Here is a 27,582-nt window from a genome sequence, read left to right as displayed (position 1 = left end):
CCCTGTCCTTTGAGATTCTGTATCTCTGATTCATTCTAAACTTTGAGATTCCGTGTCACAGGCTTGGCTGGACTCAGTCTGTCCTTTCACATTGAGTGTCGCAGGTGAGGATGTGTTAGGATAGTTATTTGAGACTTAGTGGCACAGACGTAGCTGTATTCACTCTGTCCTTTGAGATTCAGTGTCACAGGCCTGCCTCTTTTCGCTCTGTTCTTCGAGATTCGGTGTTACAGGCCTCACTGGGTTCACTCTGTCCATTGAAATTCATTGTCATACACCTGGCTGCGTACACTCTGTTCTTTGAGACTCAGAGTCACCGGCCTGGCTGTTCCTGAACTGTCCTTTGAAATGCAGTGTTACAGAGCTGGCTAGGTTCACTTTGATCTTTGAGATTCAGTGCCATAGGCCTGGCTTATTTTCTCTGATCTTTGAGACTCAATGTCACAGGCCTCGCTGTGTTTACTCTGTCCTTTCAGATTCAGTGTCACTGGCCTTGCTGGATTCACTGTATCCTTGGAGATTCAGTGTCTCAGGCCTGGCTGGGGTCACCCTGTACTTTCAGAGTCAGTGTCAGAGGCCTGGCTGGGCTCGAAATGTTGTGTCACCGTTCTCAATGGGTTCACTCTATCTGTTGAGATTCAGTGTCATAATCCTGGCTATGTTCTCTCTGTCCTTTAACATTTAGTGCACGCACACTGCCTCTCATAAACACGCTCTCTCACACATGCTGTCTCACATAAACTCTCTTTCAGACACACACAGTTTCTGTCGCACAGACTCTCGAACACTCTCTCGTTTGCACACTCTCGCACAGTCTCTCTCACATACACTCTCTCACACACGGAAACTCTCTCACACACATACACACGCTTCCTCAAAAATGGACAAACTGTCAGACACGCACACCCACTCTCTGTCACACGCACAAACGCACACACTCTCTCACACACACTCATAGACAAACACACGATCTTGCGCTCTCTCTCTCTCTCACGCACACACTCTCTCTCACACACACATTCTCTCTCTCACACACGCACTCACACACTCTGCCTCGAACGCATGCTCTCTCTTTCAATCAAACACAGTCTCAGACACACACACTCTCTCCCACAAACTCTCTCACACACATTCTCTCTCACACACTCTCTCTCACATCCACTGTCTCAGACAGGCATGTACTCTCATCTACAGCGACACACTGTCAAACACGCGCACACACACTCTGTAACATACGCACCCACACCCACACACATGCTTTCTCTCTCTCTTACACACACACAGTCTCTCAATCTCTCTCTTACACACACACACACACATACACACACACACTCTTTCTCTCGCTCGCTCTCTCGCTCACACACACACACACACATACTCACAAACACACACGCTTTCTCTCTCTTAGACACACACAGTCTATCTACCTCTCTCTTAGACACACACATACACGCACACTCTGTCTGTCTCTCGCTCGCTCGCTCTCTCTCTCTCTCTCTCACACACACACACACACACACACACACACACACACACACACACACACACACACACAGGATTTGCAGTGTTTGCGAGTGAGTGTGAAAAAGGTATGTGAGTGCCTTTGTGTGTGTGTGTGTGTGTGTGTGTGTGTGTGTGTGTGTGAGAGAGAGAGAGAGAGACTGTGTGTATGTGTGTGTGTGTGTGTGTGTGTGTGTGTGTGTGTCTGCGTCTGTGTGCGAGAGAGAGTGAGAGAGTTGATTACTTTCATGTGTGAGTCAGAATGAGGCATGCGAATGAAGGGAAGATATTCTGTGTATATGCATGTGTGTGTGTGATATAAAGCAAGACTCTCCTCCTTGCTCACACACATACAGGCACACTAACAATGCTGACCCCAATGTCCCTACACAGCCCGTGCGCAGCAGGGACTGCCCGCCCCTCACAAACTCTGTCAACTCTGTCTCACAGAAACACACCTCTTTCTTGATTTCACACACACACACACACACACACACACACACACACGGTCTCCAGTCCCTCACCTCTTTCTCACACACAAACAAACATACCACCTCTCTCACACACATACACCCTTCTGTTTCTCTCTCTCACACACACACATGCACAAACACAGATTGAGCTGGCCCAGACCTAAAGGACACAGAGTGTCTGTGGAAGGTGAAGGAAACAACAAGAGGGGAAACATACATGATCTCTTTCTCACCAACCCTGCCTGCCACTAATACATCTCCCCATTACAGCAGTGGTAGGAGTGACCATTACACACCCCTTGTGCTGACAAAGACCCAACTTCACAGTGAGTGTTGTGTGGCACTATCACCGTGTTAAGTTGGATAGATTTGGGTTTTAGTATTGAAGTAAAAGTTCAGAATCTTGTTGTAAACTAATTTCCGATGAGAATTACGGAATTGTGAGGAAAGATCACAGACAGTGCTTCTTAAAGGGACTGACTCTGTGCTGGTTAGAATCGTACCTGGCGTAGAGGAAAATATTTGTGGTTGTTGGGTTCAGTCATCTCAGTTCCAAGACATCACTGTAGGAATCCCTCAGGGTACTGTCCCAGGTTCGACTATTATGTTTGCATCTAATTACAAACAATTAAAAGGCAACCATTTTTGTCAGTGAAATGAAAACAATGAATAGTTGATTTAGCGTCTTAATAGTTGCATAACCATTCTAAGACTGACTCCCCCAGTTTGGTACAAATCTGTACCTTAAAGCTTTCTGAATTCTGGCTATTGTTCCAAAACTGCTCCCGTACTGAAATATCGATCACTTGTCCTGGCTCATTCCCCAATACCAGATCCAGTACAGCCGCTTCCCTATTTGGACTATCTATATAATGTTTCAAGAGTCGCCCCCCTCCCCCAACAACGGGTGCTCCTTACAAACTCGGCCCCATTCATGTACGAGCACAAAGTGATTCCCAGTCAATTTCGGGAAGTTCAAATCTCGCATTACAACAACACTTTTACTTTACACCTTGCCAAAATCTGCCTTCATACCTCTTCCCGCTGGCTGTTGGGAGGCCTATAGTAAACCCCGAATATTGTGACTACACCCTTTCTCTTCCTGAGCTCTACCTATATTGCCTTCGAGGCAATATAGGTAGTACAACCCTCCCGCAGTACAGCTGTGATATACTCCTTACCCAGGAATGAAAATGCCCCAACGCTGCCATTCCTCTCCTTCCCCTAACCAAGTGTCTGTAATCGTCACAACATCACAGTTCCTAGTACGAATCCAAGCTCTGAGTCATCTGCTTTACCTGTTACAATTTTTGCATTGAAATAAACACACTTCAGTCTGCCACACACTCATTGATAGCAGCTGCACTGTGTCTTCTCTTTCTCTGCGTCTTATTTGCCCTGTTCTCTCGTTCCACTTCAATTAATTCACCTTTGGTTTGTTCCCCACGCCCTGGCAAATAGAATGTAGAACATAAAACACTACAGTACAAACAGGCCCTTCGGCCCACAAGTTGTGCTGATCATAAGAACAAAAGAACGTAAAAAAAAATAGGAGCAGGAGTAGGCCATCTAGCCCCTCGAGCCTGCCCCGCCATTCAACAAGACCATGGCTGATCTGAAGTGGATTAGTTCCGCTTTCCCTCTTTCTCTCCATAACCCTTAATTCCCTTGTCTATCAGAAATCTATCTCCCCGTGACTTAAATATATTCAGCGAGGCAGCCTCCACCACTTCAACGGGCAGAGGATTCCAGAGACTCACCACCCTTTGAGTGGAGAAGTTCCTCCTCAACTCTGAAATAAACTGCCCTCCCCCTTATTTTGAGGTTGTGCCCTCTAGTTCTGCTATCCTTTCTAAGCGGGAAGAATCTCTCTACCTCTCCCCTATCTAGCCCTCTCATTATCTCATATGTCTCTATAAGATCCCCCCTCAGCCTTCGAAACTCCAATGAGTACAGACCCAGTCTCTTCAACCTCTCCTCAGAGGCTAACCCCCTCATCTCCGGTATCAGACTAGTGAATCTTTTCTGCACTCCCTCCAAGGCCAATATATCCTTTCACAAATGCGGCGACCAAAACTGCACACAGCTGCGATCATATCCCGACCTACCAGACCTATCTATAACCCTCAATCCCATTAAATCCCATGTACTCATCCAGAAGTGTCCTAAAAGACGTCAACGAGTTTGCCTCCACCACCACCGACGGTAGCCAATCCCACTAACTCACCACCCTCTGAGTGAAAAACTTACCCCTGACATCTCCTCTATACCTGCTCCAGCACCTTAAGCCTGTTCTTACCGAAAAGACATAACTGAACGAAATGGATTCTTTCAACAATCAAATGTGGTTTTATGGTCATCAGTAGATTTTTAATTCCAGATATCCTTTCTTCAATTCACATTCCATCTGTAACGAGATTCGAACCTAGGCCCCCAGCAAATCAACAACATCAGGAACACTTCCTGAAGCAATGACATCAGTAGGAGCTACTCAAAAAAAAACGCTTAATGTTCCTTCCAAGGCCTTACACACCAATCAGCTGCTTCCGTTGGTCCCATGTCACTTTCTGAACTGTAATGTCTGGGCGATACCTACTCACACTGGACCAGGCAGTGAGGGTCCGGGTAGTGAGGGACACAAGACACAACAATACTTCTCCATCCACTTCCCTGAACTCCCTCACTTTCCCCAATTCTCAGTACTTCACTCTCTGCAGCTTGCACTCTGTGGAGCTCCCTGAGTGGGCAGATTTCACAGGCCTCGGTTGTGGTTCCTACATTCAAGAAAGGGATTAGAGATAGCCCAGGAAATTATCGACCGGTGAGTCTAAACTCAGTGGTTGGTAAGTTGATGGAGAAGATCCTGAGGGGCCGGGTTTATGAACATTTAGAGAAGTTTAGTACACTCAAAAGTAGTCAGCACGGCTTTGTCAAAGGCAGATCGTGCCTTACAAGCCTGGTTGAGTTCTTTGAAAATGTGACTGAACACATTGACGAAGGAAGAGCCGTAGTTGTGGTTTATATGGACTTTAGCAAGGCGATTGATAAGGTCCCCCATGCAAGACTTCTTGAGAAAGTGAGAGGGCATGGGATCCAAGGGGCTGTTGCCTTGTGGATCAGGAACTGGCTTGCCTGCAGAAGGCAAAGTGTGGTTGTGGATGGGTCTTTTTCTGCATGGAGGTCGGTCACCAGTGGAGTGTCCCAGGGATCTGTTCTAGGACCCTTGCTGTTTGTCATTTTCATAAATGACCTGGATGAGGAAGTGGAGAGATGGGCTAGTAAGTTTGTCGATGATACGAAGGATGGTGGTGTTGTGGATAGTCTGGAGGGATGTCAGAAGTTGCAGCGTAACATAGGTAGGATGCAAGACTGGCCGGAGAAGTGGCAGATGGACTTCAACCCAGGTAAATGTGTAGTCGTTCATTTTGGCAGGTCAAATGGGATGAGGGAGTATAATATCAGGGGTAGGACTCTTAGCAGTGTAAAGGATCAGAAGGACATTGGTGTCCGGGTCCATAGGATTCCTAAATCAGCCTCACACGTAGAGGATGTCGTTAAGAAGCCTTATGGTATACTGGCCTTCATCAATCGAGGGATTGAGTTTAGGAGTCGGGAGATAGTGCTGCAGCTTTACAAGACCCTAGTCAGACCCCACTTGGAGTACTGTGCGCAGTTCTGGTCACCTCATTACAGGAGGCTTGTGGAAGCGATTGGAAGGGTGCAGAGGAGATTTACAAGGATGTTGCCTGGATTGGGTGGCACACCTTATGAGGATAGGTTGAGAGAGCTTGGTCTTTTCTCCTTGGAGAGACAAAGGGTGAGAGGTGACCTGATAGAGGTGTAGAAGATGTTGAGAGGTGTCGATCGGGTGGATTCTCAGAGGCTTTTTCCCAGGGCTGAAATGGTTGCTACGAGAGGTGATGGGGCATAGCTACAGAGGAGGTATCAGGGGTAAGTTTTTCACTCAGATGGTGGTGTGTGAGTGGAATCGGCTGCCGTCAGTGGTGATGGAGGCAAATTCGAAAGGATCTTTTAAGAGGCTTCTGAATGAGTACATGGGGTGAATAGGATTGAGGGTTATAGGTACGCCGAGTAGGTAGTGGTATGATCTGCACAACTTGTGGGCCGAAGGGCCTTTTTGTGCTGTAGTTTTTCTACGTTCTTTGTTCTAACTTCATTGCAGCGTTCCTGTAAGCCTTATTTTGACACTTAATGAAATTCAAACTTTGTTTTTAATGTGATTCCTGATTTGCGACCAATGATAGCCAAAGCCCTGGATGGCCACACAATTGTTTGTTCATCCCTTTTTGCCCATCAGATTCCACACAGCAACACATCACAGGTTAACTGCAGCTCTTTTCTGAGATGATAATGTATCAGATTGTTTGGTGCAGAAAGCATAGAGTTACTTTATTTCGTGCTATGCATTGACTGAAAGACCACTCTCAAAGCTGATTCTTTGTCGGAAGATGGTGTACTGGAACCTGGAAGGAGACAAAGTTTTGTATAAGGTCCCTCTATTGGTTTGCCAACTTCAGAATTGATTTTAACTCCTGGATGGACGTGGACCAGACAGAACTTCTCCGCTAAGGGAGGTCAAACAGAATTGCCTACTTTGCAGGCCAGAGAACTCACTTGGTGCCCTGCAATGTACATTTCTCCCTTCTTAGGTATGTGACTACCTTGAAAAATCAGCTTTTCTTTCTTGCTGCCTCTGACTTATTTTGCCTGTTTGCATTTCTGTCTCCCTTTCCCACTTAGTCTCCTTGTTCATCTCTTTATTTGTTACTCCCTGCATTTCTCTTTCTCCCTTCAGTAGCGAATGGGTTGATGAATATCGTAATACGTGGAGAATGAAAATAAACATTGTGCAACTTACATGCAGCATGTTTTCATGTATCTCAGATGGCTGTATTGTTTGTTTTCGTGTGTCCAGAGAGAGAGGCTGCAGCTGCCCTTGTTGTGGTTCACAAGTTTATGATCGCTCGTATCTATGTTTGTGTCTTGAATTTTGTGGACTTTTGCCTAAAATAGTGAAGCTTGCATGCCCTAAATATATATTCATATGTATATACTCGTAATGTACTGCTTATGTGTCATGTACCAACATATTATACATATTATATGCTTTATACCTTATGAACATAGATGGTTATACTGGCCCATTGATTTTAACTTGTCTTGTTGGCCTGTGTGTTAGCTAAAGGCTAATCACACACGACAACTACCGCCTTGAGATAACCATGAAGAAACGCAGAGGCAGCCATGTTCCCACAATGGAAGACAATCCACAGTCTGGGAAACTGCTGAGACTGAGAAGATGCATACGTAAATGGGGGATATAAATATACGCTCTTAAGTTGTGTTCGGGGAGACGCATGGGGGACTGCTGTTGGGCACCAGGTGTATCTCCCAAAAGCTTTTGAATAAACTTGCTGTACTTTGTCTCACTATTGTTCTCAGAGGTAGCTTTTACCGACAACACTCCCTCTATTATTCCCTCCCCATCTCCATCACCATTTCCTCAACCCCACCCCCTCTGCCTGTTGACCTCCCTGTATCTGTTAGTTACTCTCTATCACTGTGACACTCCCTTTCTTTGTCAACCTTCCTCTCTCTGTATTTCTCTGTCACTGTTTCTCTCACTCTGGCTCTCTCTGTTTCTCATTCGTTCTCCCTCTGTCAGGGTGTGTTGTGATTTACAGTATGAATGCCCATTAGGAAGAGACTCGGACCTTGTGATTCCAGTTTCTGCTCAGGGTTTAATCAACTGAAGAATTGTAGTAAAGGGAAGTTTCAGCAGATTCCTCAGCTGCTGTCTGAAGGGAGTCTGTGTTACGGCATAAATAGCAGTGTTTGTGCAGCAACTCAGGAGCTGTAGCATGAAGCCCAATTCCAAAACAAAAGCATCTAACCATATAAATTGGTAGCCTATAAAGTACATCCGACTCCATATAGAATGAACCATTAATATTGACCATAAGAGGATGAAATTGGCTGAGATAACAAACAGTAGAACAATAGATTTCCTTCGATTCTCCATCTCAGGGTCTCTGAGATTTCCCCCACTGCTCTGAGCCCGGAGTCTCCTGCGTGCTCTGCTGCTCATTAAAATATGCCTGACAGTGAGAGCATTGAGCAGCAAAATCAGAATGAATGGGACACATGGGTTTAGAATGTTGTGGAGGAACTCGATCGTTCCCCAGACTGGAGATTCCAAAACATCCGATGTCACATCACAAAACCAGGGGTTGTTCACCAGCCGATATCCAGTTAATAACATAAAATACCAGAAAATGTTCTTTAAACAACTCAGCACCGTCACTGTTCCCAGAACCACAGCCGCTGATTTCTCAGTGCAGTATTTACTTTTCAGCTTGGGGCAGCAAATGGCCACAAATCGATCAAAGGTGAAAGTCACGGTGAACCAGACAGAACAGTCAGTGGCTGCATAAAGCAGGACAGCGTGGATGTTACACACGGAGACTGACAGCAGGAAATAAAACTGTTTCTCATAAACAATGGGAATGTGTCTCAATATCAAATCGAGGATAATGACCAGCAGATCCCCCACTGACATGGCCACCAGGTAACGAGTGACACATTTGGACAGACCACAGTTTCTGGTAGTCAGTGTCACAATTGTGATTATGTTCACTGTCAGGAAGGGAAATAAAGAATAAAATTAGACAACAGTCAGGGGAAGATGTGACTTTAGACTGAGGATGGGTTGAAATAAAAAAATACACATACACGCAACGAATCACTTAAATCTCTTTGTTTCTAAAAAAAAAATCCAGCACATCTTTTGAACTGTGGGAGGAAAGAGTTGCATCCAGAAGAAACCCATGCAGGCATGGGGGAAGGTTCAAACTCCAGACGGACAGTGACCCAAGCCTGGAATTGAACCCAGGTCCCTGATGCTGTGGGTCAGCAGTGCTAACAATGGTGCCACCATGCTGCTCCATGGTCGTGGCATAATTGTATACACTTGGGAGAAGGCTTTGCAGGAAGTCCTCTACATTGGTGATCACTCAGCTGCAGGTAAAAAGTCCCTCTACCTTGTGTGGAATTTGATGCGTAAAAAGTCTAAGGGAGTAAACTCTGACAGAAAATCCGGAGTGGAGTCCAACAAGTGGTAACCTGTCGACTGTCAAAGAGCTCACTGAAACCCCTGCAACAAAGCTGGCTACCAAATAGTGCTGGTTTCACCCTTTCCTCTGCAGAACACTAACAGTTTTTAGAGGGAGATCCTGATGCCTCGACAGCTCAGAATCTCTATTGTATTTACCACACCACTTTGGCCAGCGTTAGCACAGCACAGGAAAAAACAATAATCTCACACTCAATTGGCACAGAACACAATTAGCAGGTTTGTTTTCAACAGTGCGAGAAAGCTTCCGGGTTCAGTGGATAGCTAAAATCAATAATGCCCAGTGTGTCTGCTGCTGCCCCACAGTGGCCTATTGACCAGTGAAGCTCAATGAGTCCTCTCTCAGCAGAAAGGTTGCTAATCTATGCACCAGGTAAGAAAAGCTCAAACAGAGGCTGATACCAAGAAAAGCCAAGCAGCTTGCCTTGTTGATATCATCCTGTGACTCAGACATTCAATATTATTAAATGCATCAAGAGATTAGTCATGGCATGAATAAATTCCAAACTCCCAGATTGCCTGGATACACTACAGTTCAACAGTACCGGCACAACAGGTGCACAGACACCGTCTGTCTGGCCTTACAGTGAACATTGTAACACAGACTCGTGTAACACAGACAGCTCAGCTTTACGCACCATTATTCCTGTGAAACTCATGTCCAAAATCCGAGGCCTGGGCCTGTCTCCGCAATTTGATCCTAAACTTCCTACCCCACGGACAGCAATAATTAAGGACAGTCAACAACATCTCCTTCACAATCATCCCCAACAGCGGCGCCCCACAAGGCTATGTTCTCAGCCCCTTACTATACTTCTGATACACCAGTGACTGTGTAGCCAATATCCACTTCAATTTGATTTACACATTTGCTGATGACACCACACTGTTCTGGGTCAGATCTCAAAAAAATGATGAGACCAATGACAGGGAAGAGGTTCAGAATCTGAAGAACTGGTGTGATGACAATAATCTATTCCTCAATGTCAACAAATCAACTCGACTTCAGGACGTATAGTGGAATACACGCTCCGATCTACATCAATGGGATAAAGTTGAAATGGTCGAGAGCTCAACGTTTTAGGTTCCAGTTCATCATCAACATTCCCTGGTCCCTCCATGACGACCTATGTTTAAGAAAGCCTATGAATGCCTCTATTTTCTCAGAGGTTTAAGGTCATTTGACATGTCAGCTTTTACTCTGGCAAACTTTTACAGATGCATCATAGGTAACAATCTGGGTCGGAATGGTTCCTGTTCTGTCCAAGGCTACAAGGAACTTCACAACTTGGTGAATGCAGACCAGTCAATCACTGAAACCAACTTCCTACCCACTGACTCTGTCTAAACTTCCAGCTGATTTACATAAGCAGCCAGCCTAGTAAAGGAATGAACTTCCCCCTTATTCCATCAGGGAAAAAATATTTTTAAAAATGAGGACATGTATCAACCACTCATTGAATCGAGTCTGCACCGACAACGTTCCCAGCCAGCGCTATCCCCATAGTGCCATGTATGTACCCTGTGAATCCCCTGAAAAAATAACATATCCCTGGACACGAATGGGCAATGTCAGACATTGCCAGTAAACCTAACCTGCGCATTTTGGACTCTGTATGAGAACAGGAGCATCTGGAGGAAACCCACGCAGGCACAGGAAAAATGTACAAATTCCACGCAGTGACCCAAGCCAGGAATCAAACTCAGGTCCCTGTGTGACCATTGTGCTAAGCATTGTGCCAACATGCTCACGATAGAAGAACGGAATTGTCTCTGCTTCCATCAGACGTTTTAATGGACCCACATCACAGTAAGACAATATTTTTCTTCACGCAAGCGTTGATTGCAACATTGCATTCGGCAATCTCTCCTTCTCTATGTACGGTATGCTTTGTCTTTAAAATACTCAAGAAACAACACTTTTCACCGTATACTAATTGATGTGACAGTAATAAATGACAACAATTCAAATCAAATCAAATCAGTCTTTCACATCTCAAGCTGGAACATCAGCTCAATATGCCCTGGGTGGTGATATACACAGCATTGCCGTGACGGAGAATGAATTTACAAAGCTCAACGTCAACATTGGGGAGCTGTGAGAAACTGGAATTTCTCAAAGTGGGTATTTCCAGAGAAACACCACACGCTCTTGTAACAGGAGAAATCTCAACAGGCAACATGTGAGAATGGAGTTGGTTTCAAAGCTCAACAAGAAAAGCTTCACTCGTGATGATGGAATCCCAGCAATTGAACCGGGGTTTCTAAGACTATCTCTGAGTGCTATCTCTGTGCCATAGAGCCATGCTACAGGGTGCCCAGGAAGCTTCCAAGATCATGTCCAAGACACCATCATCACCATATCTGTGGTAGGGAAATGATTGGAAATCAATCTGAGGGACAGAATTAATCTAAACTTCAAGAAGTTTCCACTGAGGTTAGGGGAGAGAAAAAAAACAGAGGGCATGGGTTGAGGGTGAAAGGAGAAAAGTTTAAACGTTTAGGGGGGGCTTCTTCACACAGAGAGTGGTGGGAGTGTGGAATGAGCTGCCAGATAAAGTGGTAAATGCAGGGTCACTTTTAACATTTAAGAAAAACTTGGAAAGATTCATGGATGAGAGGGGTGTGTAGGCATATGGTCCAAGTGCAGGTCAGTGGGACTAGGCAAAAAATGGTTCGGCACAGACAAAAAGGGCCAAAGAGCTTGTTTAGCAGCCGCAACATAGATGTTATGATGGAAATGTATAAAATGTTTGTTAGACCAGAGCAAAAGTACTATTGTCAGCTCTAGTCACCACACCACAGCAAGGATGTATTTGCACTGGAGAAGAATCATAGAATTCTACAGTGCAGAAAGAGGCCATTCGAGTCTGTATCAACCACAATCCACCCAGGCCCTACTCCTACATATTTCAATTGCCTCTAACCTATGCACCTCAGGACAAAAGGGGCAATTTTATCATGGCCAATCAACCTAACCCACACATCTTTGGACTGTGGGAGGAAACTGAAGCACCCGGAGGAAACCCACGCAGACACGAGGAGAACGTGCAAACTCTGCACAGACAGCAACCCAAGCTGGGAATCAGGATCAGGTCACTGGAATTGTGAAGCAGCAGTGCTAACCATTGTGCTACCATGCCAACCGAGATTCACCAGGATGCTATCTGGGCTGAAAAGAGGTTGGTTAGGTTCGGAATTTCACCTTAGAGCAGAGATGGCTGGATGGGGGAACGGGTGTAGTGGGTGATGGTAGGGAGTGCTTTCAGGTTGGGGAACTGAGTGAAAAGTACAAATGTTTGTCGCACATAGATGGGAAGAAACGTTTCTTCCCTTTAGTAGAGGTGTTAATAACTAAAGAGCCGTGGATTTAAGGCATAGTGCCGGTTTTTGTGTGGATTTGAGCAAAAATGTTTCCATCCATAGGGTTCTGGAATCTACAACTGAGCACCTGAAAGGTTGTTAGAAGCCGGAACAACCATATTGCTTAGAAAAGCAATTCAAACGCCAGAGCATACAAGGTTGTGGGTCGAGTGCTGGAAATCTCATTGAGACATATGAGATGATGAATGGGATGGATAGGATAGAGGTGGAGAGGCTCTTCCCGCTGAGAAAGGACAGTGGACTAGAGGGCACAGCCTCGAAATAAAGGGGTGGGGGGGCGGTTTAGAACGGAGTTGAGGCGGAACTTCTTCACTCAAAGGGTGGTGAATCTCTGGAATTCTCTGCCCGTTGAAGTGGTGGAGGCTGCCTCGCTAAATATATTTAAGACGCGGGTTGATGGGTTTTTGATAGGCAAGGGGATTAAGGGTTATGGGGAGAGAGCGGGAAAGTGGAACTGAGCCACGACAGATCAGCCATGATCTTATTGAATGGCGGGGCAGGCTCGAAGGGCTAGATGGCCTACTCCTGCTCCTATTTCTTATGTTCTTATTAAAATGGATTCCATTGAACCAGAGAACAATAGTACCACAGAAAATTACAGCTCAGAAACAGGCCTTTTGTGCTGAACCATTTTTTGCCTAGTCCCACTGACCTGCACTTAGACCACACCCCTCCACATCCATGAACCCGTCCAAGTTTTTTTTAAAATGCAAAAATGACCCCGCATTTACTACTTTATCCGGCAGCTCATTCCACACTCCCACCACTCTCGATGTGAAGAAACCCCCCCTAATATTCCCTTTACACGTCTCTCCTTTCACCATTAACCCATGCCCTCTGTTTTTTTTTCTCCCCTAGCCTCAGTGGGAAAAGCCTGCTTGCATTCATTCTATCTATACCCATCAAAATCTTATACACCTCGATCAAATCTCCGCTCATTCTTCTACACTCCATTGAATAAAGTCCTAATCTGATCAATCTCTCTCTGTAACTCAATTTCTCAAGTCCCGGCAACAACCTTGTGAACCTTCTCTGCGCTCTTTCAACCTTATTTACATCCTTCCTGTAACTAGGTGACCAAAACTGTACACAATACTCGAAATTCGGCCTCACCAATGCCTTCTACAACCTCACCATAACGTGGGTTTGCGTGGGTGTTTAATGACCAATTCAGACCTAATGGGCCAAAGGGCCTCATTTTGTGCTGTTAAAACTCCATGGCTGTTTGACCACCCTCAGCAGTGGCCCCATCACTTGCAGCTCTCACAGCCTGGCTGGGATACTGACCACATACCAAACCGCTGGGGTTGCAAATGTTCAATTGCAGCCAGCAGTGAGCTGCCTGGTCAGAGAGAGGCACCTGTCAGCTCTCTGCTGCGGCAGCTAGCTTCAACACAGCAGCTGCTCCCACATGGTCTGGGGCATGCAGTTCTTCATGAGGAAGCCTCAAGCGTTTATAGCGCCCAGCCCTGCACCCCCACCACCTGGCCCAATCACTCCCCCCTTCCACTACACCAATTGCATACAGAGGCTAGTTAAGGAGGGCACTCCTCCTTAACTCACTGTGCATCCATAGAGGCAGCAAGGACCCCTCCCTACCCCACCGATTCAGTGAAGAGTGATTGTAGCACTCCCTGACCCCACCAATCATGTGTAGATTGGCAGCGGGACACTCTCCCCCCAATAACTCCGTGAGAATTGGCTGCGGGAAGCAAACAGCCTCCCCTACCTCGTGCAGAGTGGCATCGGGGGTCCCACTCCTCACCAGTCACATGTAGAGTGCCACTTGGACCAGTTATGTGCAGATTGACCATGGAACATTCTTGCCCAACAACTACGGGCGTAGGGGCAGCGGGGATCATCCTTACCCACCAACAGAGTGAAGCGTGGCAATGGGGCCCTCTGCCCTTCTAATTACCTGCAGAATGGCAGCAGGGACAAACCGAGCTCACCAACTGTGTACAGAGTGACAGGGGACTAACTGCCACCCCCCGAGTCCCCAACAATCACGTGCAGAGTGTTATTGGGCACACTCTCTACCCCACCGATCATGTGCAGAATGGCAGTGGCACCCTCTCCCACTCACTGATCGCATTCACTGACCGTGCCCTCCCCCATAATGTGCAGAGTGGCAAGGGATCATTTTCCCTCTGAGATAGGCCCGCTCCCCAATGGTCAAGCTGCCATCAGACCCCACCACCTCAGGCCCCACCTCCTGGTACTGCTGGGTAGGAACTGTCCAAGGGACACTTGCCTTTGCTCTGGTCCAGTGTCCTTCTTATCTACCAACAAGGTCATCACGACTCATCCTCGTACATCTTATCCAGCTGTTTTCCTCACGGGACACAACCTCTCCTAGTGAGGCTGCAAAGACAAGTGTGTCACAGAATTCCATCCCAGGTTCGCTCATTTTATTTAAATTTGTTTTGAAATAAATTTAAAGAATTTATCCTGTCACTTGCCAGAAGTGAGCAGGAGACTGAATCCACCATATATCCATTGTTGGGAAGTCCGCAAGGGGCCAGGAATTGGACGTGGACCTGATTTATAGGCTGATGGGTGATCTTACGTGCAAACCCCACATGAATGGACAGGGAGTGGTGGTTAACTCACCCTACCCCTCCTTTCCCTGTGTCGTTGTGTCGGTATTGTCTCTATCAGTATGTGTGCAGTGTGTGAGTGTGAGAGTGAGCAAGAGAGCACCGTACGAGTGTTCCTAAGTGAGCGTGATTCTGAGACTTTGCAACAGTTTTGGTTATTCTTGAATTTGTATGTGACTGGGAAGAAGTGTTTAAATCTGATTGCTTCTGTCAGCACATGTTTGTAGTTATATCTGAGCGTGTGGGTGTGCTTGTGTTTCTGAGTTCCTGTGACTGTAGAAGAGTTTGTGGTGGCACAGGGGATAGCACTCCTGCCTCAAAAAAGAGTCCCTGGTTCAATTCCAGGTTTAGCAACTGTGTATGTGTGGGTCTGCACTTCCTCCCTGTGTCTATGTGTTTGTTTCTTTTTTCCGTGCTCCCGTTTCCTCTCACACGCTGAAATTTGTGCTGGGTAGTTGCATAAACTCTGCTGAATTCTCCCTCAGTGTAACCTTACAGGCACTGGACAGTGGCGAACATAGGATCTTCACAGTCACTTCGTTGCAGTGTTAATGTTAGCCAATCTGTGATACCAACGAATAAACTTCTAAATTTACAAAGCATGTTCTATCTCTGCCTCTCTCTCTCTCTCTTTCCGAGATATTGCTGTCTACATGTGACAAATAAACTGGACTCAGCGTTCTGGTGACTGGGTGAGTGAGTAGCAGTGAACTGCTCTTATATGTCGAGGGTAAAAAGGGTTCTGTCGCAATCTTTTACTCAATAAGGAATCGCGTTTGAGGTCGCATGTCTCCAGAAAGTCACAGCACACAGAAGACATCTTAGCCTATAGGCCCTGAGATAATTGTCAGTGGCTGAAAGAATTAATAAGTGGATACTGAGTTTCCACAGAAACAACAAGAGCAGCAAACCCAGTACAGTAACTGACAAGACAATCAATCTAGTTAAACAGCCTTTCTAGAATGAGGAACTGGACACAGGGGACGGGACTTTTCAGCCTCACTCTTCCCGACGCTGCAAAATCTCACTCATGTTCAGCAGACCTTCCCATGTTCCGCCGCTGGACTGCTGTGATTCCCGTCGCCGTTGTTCTGGTACAGTTCCAGACAGGGACTTACCTGGAACACCAACAATAGCCAGGAGGGGATAGTAAAAGCATTGAATCGCTTTCAGTAGATATTCAATGCGAGAAGCTGATGATATGAACCAATCATCTGTACTGAACAGATAAATCCACAGGAATAAACCCCTGTCCTTTGATGGATCATTGCAATCCATTGCTCCCAGGTTCTGATCCATTGTTGAAACAGTCCAGTTCATTGTTCCCAGATCCTGATCTCTCCTCTCCTTCCCTCTCTCTCCACAGCCGCTGATCTCTGTTAGTGTTGGAGTTGTCACTCTGCTGACTCAATGGGGCAACACATTGAACAGAATCCCTTATTACTGGAAGAGGGAAAAGCCTCCAGACACACTAATGGGATCCATGGAGACTCACATCAATTCCAGTTACTAAACAAACAGCTTCACTTAACCCCCTTCAATCTAACACTTTTTATACCCATATTAGAACATTTACAGCCTCGATGGGGGCATTGAGGAGAAGGGTGATTTGGCAAGTTGGAAGTAATGGAGAATCAGACTATACATCTTTCAATATTCATTCGCTATGACAGAGGTCCCTCTGCTAGTGTTCATTTCCAGAAGGCTAGAAAATAAAAGCAGGGGTGCACTGATGAGGTTTTATAAGACTCTGTTCAGACCACATTCAGAATATTGTCAGCAATGTTGTGCCCTGGATCTAAGGAAGGGTGTGCTGGCCTTGAAGAGAGTCCGGTGGACGTTCATTAGACTGATCTGAGGAATGACAGACTGAACAGATGGGGAGCCTCTGAGGACACTGGGTCTGTACTCGATGGAATTTGGAAGGGTGAGGAGGAGGATATCATTGAAACTTACAGGATAACGAAAGGTCTGGACAGAGTACGCTTGGGGAAGATACTTCCAAAAGTAGGAGAGCCTCGGGTCCGAGAGCACAGCTCAGAGGAAAGGGATGGCCCTTTGGAACTGAGATGTGGAGAGCTGGCATTGGGCTGGGCTGGGCAGAGTAAGAAGCCTCGCAACCTCACCTGATGAAGGAGCAGCTTTCCGAAAGCTTGTGATTCCAAATAAATCTGTGGAACTTTAACGGCTGTTGTGAAACTTCTTACTTTAGAGCTGTGATGAGGATGCATTTCTTCAGCCAGAGGGTGGTGGATATGTGGAATGCATTGCCACAAAAGGTTGTGGATGCCAGGCCACTGAGTGTATTTAAGAAAGAGATAGATAGGTTCTTCGCTTGTAAAAGGATTAAGGGTTACAGAGAAAAAGCGGGACAATGTGTTTGATAAACTTATCAGCCATAATTACATGGTGAGCCGGCTCAATGGGCCTAATGGCCTAATTCTGCTATTTCTTAAAGTCTTATGGTAATCATGGATGTGGGTTTTAGATGAAGTTAACATTAATCAGGATTGATATTGGATTGGGGGCGTCATGGTGGCACAGTGGTTAGCACTGCTGCTTCACACCTCCAGGGACCTGGGATCGATTCCTGGCTTGGTTCTCTGTCTGTTTGGAGTTTGCACATTCTCCTCGCGTTTGCGTGTGTTTCCTCCGGGTACTCTGGTTTCCTCCCACAGTCCAAAGGTGTGCGAGTTAGGTTGATTGGCTATGCTAAGATTGCCCCTTAGTGTCCTGAGATGCATAGGCAGAGGGAATAGCGGGTAAACGTGTACGGATAAGGTAGTAACGCCTGGGTGGGATTGTGGTCAGTGCAGACTCGATGGGCCAGATGGCGTCCTTGCTGATCTGTGAGTTAACATAGGAGGAATGTTGTTCTGTATATAACCAATTTCAAACCTGAAGTATGACAGTTTTCAAATAAGTTTGTTGATAGTCGCTGTGTCCAATGCAATGAATATTGACCCAGTGATCATGCTCTTCCTGGTCTACCACGTCATCACGCAACTCGTTGCAGGATTAAGACCTTTCTCTCTCTCGGGGTGACGGTGCTTCATGTGCAGTGTGTCCACAGGTTGGCTCTCAGTGGTGGAAGTGAAGTATCACAAACCAACCATACAGTGATTGTCCAATGTACAGACGAGGGCTCCTGCCTATCTCTACACTGCATGAATGATGTTCTGCCACGCATGCTATAACCTCAGGAAACATTCTTCCCCTTTGCTAATTAACAGACTTTTACTAAATCACCTACCTCCTCCATTATCCATAACACTGGTCATATATGTGGAACTTCACTGAATCTACTGTTGAAAAGCTCATCAAAATATTTGAAGCAGAAAAAAAAACTGTTGTTCCATTGGCAAAGTGCACATAATCAGTAATGTTGTTTTCTTGTACATGCTTGTTTTGCCGAGCGTTATTTACTCAGGGAAAATAACCATTAACCATCAAGTCTTTGTTAATTTAACGACTTTGATATCTGCAATGTTAAGCTCTCGAGTTTAAAATGTGCACCTCAGGTTCACTCCAATCCCAAGTGCATCGAGATCAGAAACTTTTCAAACAATTGTCCAACAATGGTGATAATTTATTGATCATTTAGACCTGCAGCTGAATGCATGCAGATCATAAAACTCAGGAAAATTTCCTCCATCCAGGGCAGCACATCTCACTTGTTCAGCATCCTATTGAAACAGATTAATCTACCTACCAAAAGACAAAGTGAATACAGTCTACACGATGCACTGAGCTCTTCAAGTTTCCTCATCGATCTACTTCTAAAGCTACAACATTGTGAATGGCAGATAGGAAGGGATCAAACATGTTGGTCGAGACAGCGACGCCCACATTGTTTCAATGAGTAGAAATATTGACATAAAGTAGAAACAGATACACAGGAGCGGAGCTGTATCGAAAGTGGAAAATAAAATGACATTTTCAATGTTGCCAACGCAATTAACCCCAATCAGACATCCCTGGAAATATAATGATGTTGCGTCACCATCCAATGATCAAAGTGGCGAAGATCAGGGGGGGAAACAAGAAGTTGGGAACAGAAGTCAACCAAAAATAGACATAAAATAAGAAATGTTATGAGTAAATTAGCTCAGATTATGTACAAAATGGCAGAATTTCTACAAATATATAAGTTGAAAAAAATGGTTGGCGAAAGTAAAATTTGACCTCTTTGGCAGATGAGAAGGGGGATTTTGTAATAGAACAAAGAACAAAGAGCAAAAACAGCCCGGGAAACAGGCCCTTCGGCCCAACGAGCCCGCGCCGCCATTTTAACATTACCAGTCCCCCTTCCACCCATGACCCTAATCTATGATTATGGCATTCCACATTGAGGGAAACTAATTTAGGGACAATTTATTACCTCCAATCAGCCTAATAGCACGTCATTGGGGAGTGGGAGGAAACCGGAGCACCCGGAGAAAACCCACGCAAGCACGGGGAGAATGCGCAAACTCTCACAGACACCGGCCCAAATCCATGTGTCTGCACAGCAAACAGTGATAGTCACTGAGCTGTCGTCTTGCCCAGCATCTGGTCCATTTTAAGCACACACTAACGACATGAAGTACTAGGCTACTCTCGAACATCCACAGCCCTCGTACGACCCATCGCGTGTAGGCTCCTCGTTGGACAACAAGGCGGACCGACTTAAAACCTGTGAATTAGAAGAGAATAACATTAGTATCATTCCTCATCCTTTTACATTACCAGGGAAGTCCCAATGCTAATGGTAGAAACACGACTTTGATTCTATTGTCTCCACATAGACTGCATTGTTTTAGGATAAAGGACTACCATTACCTCTTGGTAACACGGATGGGCAATTAAAAGCACTGTTATCAATATTACCGATGCATTGGAAGGCACTAGACACTAATTATGAAAGAAATTCAATGTTTTCGTGATTCACGGAATTGATACATGTGATCAGAAAATAAAGTCTGGTGATGCGGTTGTGTAAAGATGTTGAGACACCTGCTGGTGGTTAGCTTCAACCATTATCAGTGAGTGAGCATAGGCAGCCTCTTGCTGAGTAACATGCCGAAAATCAATTTAAAATGGCATAAATGCCCATCTGCTGTGCGGCTGCTGGATTAATACAGCCATTGTTGTGTCCCCAATGCCTGCCGCCATTCTCACCGCTTCAAGTGTTTTTAAATAATGCACCATCCACACGAATTAAAAATGCATCATTTAGAAATATGCAATGCCACTTCTGTTGAGTAGGCGAATGTTTCTTATGATATTTCCGAAATATCTCTTCCAGCTTGGACAGACATTGTTCATCAATTTAATCCACCACATCGCTGCTCAGAACACGTGGAACCCCACTGTGGCTGTCCATTTGGCCTATTGGTTTCATTTTCTATAATCAGTTTCATGAAATAATAGAGATGTGTGAGAAGTAGAAAGAGTGAGCATAACAGTTGGATATGAGAGGACCCAGGTAGATTGCTGAGACATAGTTAGCAGTATGGGTAATAGCAGGGTTTGGGTTGCCAGGCAGATTGCCGAAATGTAGTAAATAATGATGATTATCATCAAATTTGTGAGGACACAGAGAGATGGGAGAAAGGCAATAGCAGTGAGAGTGACAACAGGAATTGGCAGGACACAGACAGAATGGTGCAATGTTGTAATGAGTGAGGATAGAGCTAGGATTCTGGAAGACAGACAGTTTCCTTTAACCTATCAAAGAATAAGAACAACAGGAGGATTTGTCGGGATTTCAAATGTTGGGGATATATCCAGGATTTCAGTTCACACTGACTGATTGGATATCAGTAAGCTTTACTGATTGGATATCAGTAAGCAGTGAGGATATCAATTAGCTTTTGGAGGATAGGGATCCGTGTTAAAATGTGGTAAACAATGTGGACAACAGCAGGTTTCAGGGGACTCAGGCGGAATGGTGAAATGTAGTCAACAGTGTGGATAAAAGCAGTGTTTCGGAGAACATGCACGGCTTGGTGAAATGTTGGAAACAGTGATGGCAGAGGCAGGATTTAGGAAGCTAATGAGAGATTGTGAGGATATCAACGGATTTGGAAGAGGCAGGAAATGGATGAAATGTACGAAACTGTGCGGATAGTAGAGGATTTGTGTGTTCGGGGTAGTGCTGGAATAAAGCATGGTGCTGTATTGGGTTATCAGGGAATGACAGTTCTCGGTGTGGCGATCTAGAGACAGAAATGAAGAGAAAGGAATCAAATCGTGCATCTAACTGTCATAATCTTTATTTAATAGTATAAAATGGAACCATTACCAAATGGAATTCAAATAAATATGACAGTAATAGGCACCAAATTTTGAATTATAACCCCGGCCCTGCTCCGCAATGTAATGTGAAATAAGAGCTTTAATACAGACAGTGCAATACCGGATATACATTCTATTCTGCTTCTCATTGAACAGAATGCAGACTCACGCAAACTGAGATGAAAAATGCAAATTCATAAAAAGAAAAACAGGGGGATGAGCGACTGAATCAGAAACTGCAATCCCGGTATCTGGAGTTGAAGGACATTCCACACAGTGATATTTGTGGGAAGGTTAAGGGGTCTCCCCTTTGATGTAATGCAGAGTCATATATCTGAGGACACCACATCCTGGATTTGTTGATGACTATTACCTGAAACTGTAAAATAAATAATGATAAATGCATCAAATTCCACAAACAGCTAAACACATCACATGAGCTTGTATATTTTTTACAATATTCCAATCCAACCGGAAGTTTTTTTCTCTCTAAAACACACAGCACCTGCTCTCTGATCCTTTCATTGTAATTCACCACTGGAAATACTGCAGGGTTTGGATCTTGCTGGATGGTAAGGAGATGACAAGGTGGGTTTTAGACATCTACATTACCAGAGGTAGCTTTTGGGAAATGTTAGGGTCATGTGGAACTTCTTGGGACATGAGAGATGTTGAGAGTGCACCCATTTCCTCTTAGTCCTCAAGAGGCAAAACTCCAAGTTCTGGGAGTTAAAATCCCGCTCATTGAGATCATGCTTTGACCACATTGTAGGTCAGAATTTAAGATAAGACACGGGATTTTTTTAAATCCGTTTTGAGTAGATCATTTGGTGAACAGTTAGAAACGTAACAGGTTTGGAGAAAGGGGTGGCTGGGACAAGACCTAAGGGAAGGTCTGTGATGGACAGGAGAGAAATGAGAGAAAAGTGAATCTCCCCGAGCCAAAGGGAATGAAGATTAATATAGAACATAGAACATTACAGCGCAGAACAGGCCCTTCGGCCCACGATGTTGCGCCGACCAATTAAAAAAGCAATGACCCTCTAACCTAAACCAATCCCTTTCCATCCATAAACCTATCCACGGATCTCTTAAACGCCCCCAAACTAGGCGCATTTACAATTGCAGCAGGCAGGGCATTCCAATCCCTCACCACCCTCTGGGTAAAGAACCTACCTCTGACATCCGTCCTATAACTACCACCCCTTAATTTAAAGCTATGCCCCCTCGTGCTAGCTTTCTCCATCCGAGGAAAAAGGCTATCACTGTCCACCCTATCTAAACCTCTAATCATCTTGTATGTTTCAATAAGGTCCCCTCTTAGCCGCCTTCTTTCAAACGAAAACAACCTCAAATCCCTCAGTCTCTCCTCACAGGACCTTCCCTCCATACCAGGCAACATCCTGGTAAACATCCTCTGCACCCTCTCCAATGCCTCCACATCCTTCCTATAATGTGGAGACCAGAACTGCACACAGTACTCCAAGTGCGGACGCACCAGAGTTGTGCACAGTTGCAACATGACGTTGCGGCTCCTAAATTCAATCCCCGAACCAATAAACGCCAAGACACCGTATGCCTTCCTAACAACCTTATCTACTTGATTCCCAAGAGAGAAAAGAGACAAAAGAAAAGAAGATGAAGGAAACAGAATGGATTCAGAGTTGACTTTCTGAAACTGTTAAACTGGATGTTGAGTCCAGAGGGCTGTAAAGTGTGTAGGGGCTGGGTGAAAGGGAGGATTTCCCCCGGACCTGCTCCAGAAACTGGTTAAAACAATCATCTGCTGGTCCAGGATGGATAGGGCTGGAGGGGGAGGCAGGGGTCACTGTGGCTGATCTGCTTTGGTCATCCCGGGCCCAGCTCGATCTGATCTGTGCAGCCCAACACACTGGATAATGTTTGGTAGGAAATGAAGATTAGAAATCTAACTAATGTGTCAACTCCTTCAGAGGGTCACACACTGTATTCTAACAAACTGAACTGGATTACACTGAATGGGAAGTCATGTAATTTAACCCTCACAGACTTCATGAATGAAGTACATTTTTGAGATGTATTCGGGGGTTGGGGGGGTGGGTAGGTTGGGGGGAAGGGGGTGTTGGGGTAGGTGGGTGGGTGTGGGAAATAGATGCAGAAACCAGCCTGGTTGTACCTACAAACAGGAGCTGATATCTATCTGTGTGTATGTGTGCCTGTGTCCCTGGGTACAGTTCCCACAGAGTTGAAAATACTGCATCTGTCTGTCTCTCTCTCTCTCTCTCTGCAGAGCTGCTGTTTACAGGCAGATTGTCAACAGTGATCTGACGGAAACATCTCTCTCATTCGCTTCCTCTCCTCCCCCAATGTGTGCTTCTGCTCTCAAAAAGGTCTAAACTGTTTTATTTTTCGCAGCTCTGATCTGTGGTGATTCATTCACCATTAAACACAGGGCACACACATTCACACGCCGAGGCAGACAACAACAGAGGTTGTTTGGGAAATCAGAAATTAAATTGTAAATGCAACAACAAAGAACTTTGCAAGAAATTGTTTGAGTTCAGGCAGTTTAAGCAAAAAACGAACTTTGCAAAAATCAGCAAAAAATGCAAACCTGTAACCGATGGAATTCTGGATGAACAAATTGTATAATCCACATTCAGGCCTGGTCTCTCCCTGCCTGGGCAAGGCTGCGAGTTATTTTAAACCCATTTTCCCTCAGCTCCCAGTATTGGTGATGTGAAGGAAGAGCCTTGGGGTAAACTGTTTGCCTGGTGCTCAGTCAGTCACCCACCAAACCTCTCTCTCTCTCTCCCTCTCCCTCTCTCTGTCTTTCCCTCCCTGAAATTAAATTGTCACAATTCACATTGGTGTTTTCCTTCAAATTTTATTGAAAGATGAGATATAGACAGGAATGTCTCAGGAGAGAGAGAGAGGGGTGGGGTGACAGGATTGGTAAGAACATTGGAGAGACAGAGGCAGGGAAATTCTAAACCCCCCATCCAAATATAAATTCCCGGGGAAAGAGAGAGAGAAAAAAATAGAGTCACACAGCACAGAAACGGGGCACTGAGCCCACCAGGTCTACGCTGGCCATCAAATCCCAATCTATCCTGCTCCCATTCCCCAGCACTTGCTGCAGAGCCTATGATGCCTCAGCAATTGAAGTGCTTGAATTTACCCGACCCCGTTTCAAAGTGTTTATTTTTTCCTTCGAAACACTTTGTGGCCCGTCAGCAAGATTTTATTTTATTTTTCAAATGTCCTCATTGTTGCAGTGCGGGCAAAGGCCACAGGTCCAGTGTGTACACAGGAAGATCCCACAGCAGCAGCAGCAATGTGACCCGAGATCAGATGGGACACAGTCCCTCCCATCACACCCTCACACTCTCATCTGCTGTGAGCCCCCTCCCCCACTCACTACCCTGAGTGTGTGCGTCTGTGTGTGTGTGAGAGAGAGTGAGTGTGTGTGCGTGTGTGTGTGTGTGTGTGTGAGTGTGTGTGTGTGTTTGTGTGTGTGTGTGTGTGTCTGTGTGTGTATGTCTGTGTGTGTGTGTGTGTGTGTCTGTGTGTGTGTGCGCGCGCGTGACTTTCCAAGTTTGCAGAACGTGTTGAACTTCATCTGAAAAAGAAACCAAACCATTTTAAAAATAAAACCTCTGCGGTGCACAGCGAGATCCCAGAATTTCCTGTCAGTTGTTTTAAACCGCCTTTTCTAATTTGGTAAAACTTCATACAGAGAGAGAGTGAGGCAGAGAGGGGCTGAGGCAGTGAAATTCACCCCCTCCCCCCCGGCACCCTCAGAATTGAATCATAACATGTAGGGCAGCACGGTGACACAGTGGATTAGCGCTGCTGCCTCACAGCTCCAGGGACCCGGTTTCCATTCCTGGCTTGGGGCACTGTGATCCTGTGTCTCTTCCCAATCCCTCGCTGCAACCCACCCACCTGACATCATACCATCTTTTCCTGCTTTCCCCTCTCTCTCCCTCCCTTTTTTTCCCCTCCCCTTCCCCGTCTGTCTTCCTCTCCCCCCTTCCCTACCTGTCGTTCTCTTTCTCTCTCCCCCACTTCACGTGTTTGTCTTTCTCTCATCCTTTTCCTCCCTCCCTGTCTTGTTTTTTTCTCTCGCCCTCCCACCATCTTTCACTGATGTCTCTGTCTCCCACTCCCTACACCTTCCTCTGTCTTTCTCTCTCTCTCTCTCTCTCGCCCCCCCTCCCCCATCGCAGCCATTCCCAAAGTAACCCGCACACTCTCGCCTGCTGTGAATCCCCTTCCCTACTCTTTACCCCGTGTGTGTCAGTCTGTCTGTATGTGACATCCCAAATTTCCATAAATTCTTGAACTCCCTCTTAATACTAAGCCAAACTTTTTTTTCACAACATTCCTGTAATGCACAGCAAGCTCCCACAAGGTGCAGTCAGCTGGGTTGAACTAGAAGGCCCTGGTCACCCCATGCAGAACAACACACAGTTTACAGAATACTGATCAGAATGCTAGTCTTTGCAGCTTACCTGCTACTCAAGTCTTAAAGATGCAGACAATGTGAGTGGAGATAACATTAGCATAGGGTAAAGAGATGTGTGATAAATCACCTCTTCCCAGGTATGGTCAATCACCTCTTTCTGCATGACAGGTATGTAAACATATTTCCCTTGTGTACCGGCTGTTTTGACTCATTTTTTCTCGTGTAGAAGAGATACGACCCTATTACCCAACGCACTGAGATGTGATCCCATTCCCGGTTGGAACTTGGATATCATAGAATCCATTCCATATAACCCAGCACAACAGGAGAAAACCATTCAGGCCATCGAGTTTCTACTGACATCAATCTCACTTCGGCCTTATCCACGGGACCCCACATATTTAACCCACTAATCAGTCTAACCCACACATCCCGGGACACTGAGAGGCAATTTAACATGGTCAATGCATCTTACCCACAAATCTGCAGACTGTGATAGGAAACCGGGCAGCCGCAGGTAACACATGCAGACACGGGGTGAACCTGCAGGATCCACACAGACAGTAACCTAAGCCGGGCATGGAACGCTGGTACCTGGAGCTGTGAGGGAGCAGTGCTTACCACTGTGCTAACTTACTGGCTAATATATTTTAAATAACTGAATCCAGCATGATTGTGTCAGGTTGTTTCCAGAGGTGTGAATATAGAGGCACTTTTGTTGTGTGTGCGCAGCATCTGCAGCTGAGAGTCCATCTTTGCATGTTCACAATGCTCTTTGACAATTTGTATTTTGCCTGCCAAGCGACCCAGCATTTATTTCCTCTCACCACGTCATTTCCTCCAAAAAAGTGTGTTTTCTTCTGATTTTTTTTGGGGGGGGGGGATTTCACGGAGTTTTTTTACGTTCTCATGGAAGTTTGTTTTTTCCCTCTCTATTTCCTTGCAGGGGTTCCATAACATGACGGGTTCTGAGTAGAACAGTCACTTCAAATGTCTGCCTGGGTTGAGTACTGAGGGACAATTTAGCGTCGTCAGTGTAAGCTTTTGTTTCAAGTTTATTTATTACTCACAAGAAAGGCTTCCATTAACGCCACAGTAAAATTGTAGTGAAATTCCCCAAATCGCCACAGTGCGGCGCCAGTTCAGGTCAATGAACCAAACCATCATGTCTTTCAGAATGTGGAACGAAAGCAGAACACCTGGCGGAAACCCATGCAGACACGGTGAGAACGTGCAGACTGCACACAGAAAATGATACAAGCCAGGAACAGAACCAGGCCTCTGGAGCTGTGAGGCACTACTGCTAACCGTGTCATCGTGCCGTCCCTTTTTTACATCTCGGCCAGCACATTCTAACAGTGAGATACAACCTTCTCTCTTGCCCAGGTGCAGGATCTGCATTCCCTCCGTTACTGTTCATGATGTAGTACACCAAGTTATCCACACCACTGATGTATGCCCACATATCCCAAGATGCATTTCATACCTTAGCACCACCTCTGATGTTACGTATGCAGCAACTCTTCCCTCCCCCTGATGTACCTGCGATGTTGTCTCTTCATTCAGCAGTTTGCCAGGAATAGGTCGTCCAATCCTCCCCAATTGGGGCGGCACGATGGCACAGTTGTTAGCACTGCTGTTTACAGCGCCAGGGACCCGGGTTCGATTCCAGGCTTGGGACAATGTCTGTTTGGAATCTGCACTTTCTTAGCTTGTCTGCATGGAATTTCTCCGAGTGTTCTG

The 27,582-nt window shown here is 45.6% G+C and overlaps 2 protein-coding genes across 2 annotated transcripts in view; one reads left to right on the top strand and one right to left on the bottom strand.

Annotated features, from left to right (window-relative positions):
* The window catches only part of LOC145361198 (scavenger receptor cysteine-rich type 1 protein M130-like), a 43,592-nt gene extending 27,183 nt beyond the window's left edge, over positions 1-16,409 (bottom strand). The window contains exon 1 of the mRNA XM_080216838.1: positions 16,229-16,409. Within this exon, the coding sequence (XP_080072964.1) occupies positions 16,229-16,409 (181 nt within the window). The remainder of the gene's footprint in view (positions 1-16,228) is intronic.
* LOC145361219 (scavenger receptor cysteine-rich type 1 protein M130-like) overlaps positions 1-27,582 on the top strand; it is a 237,407-nt gene that overhangs the window by 45,769 nt on the left and 164,056 nt on the right. The window lies entirely within an intron of this gene.

Source organism: Carcharhinus amblyrhynchos, chromosome 34, assembly GCF_965287045.1.
Source record: "Carcharhinus amblyrhynchos chromosome 34, sCarAmb.v2.hapA, whole genome shotgun sequence".
Taxonomy (NCBI): domain Eukaryota; kingdom Metazoa; phylum Chordata; class Chondrichthyes; order Carcharhiniformes; family Carcharhinidae; genus Carcharhinus; species Carcharhinus amblyrhynchos.
The sequence above is the reverse complement of the archived record's forward strand: the minus strand, read 5'-3'. Positions and strand labels throughout refer to the sequence as shown.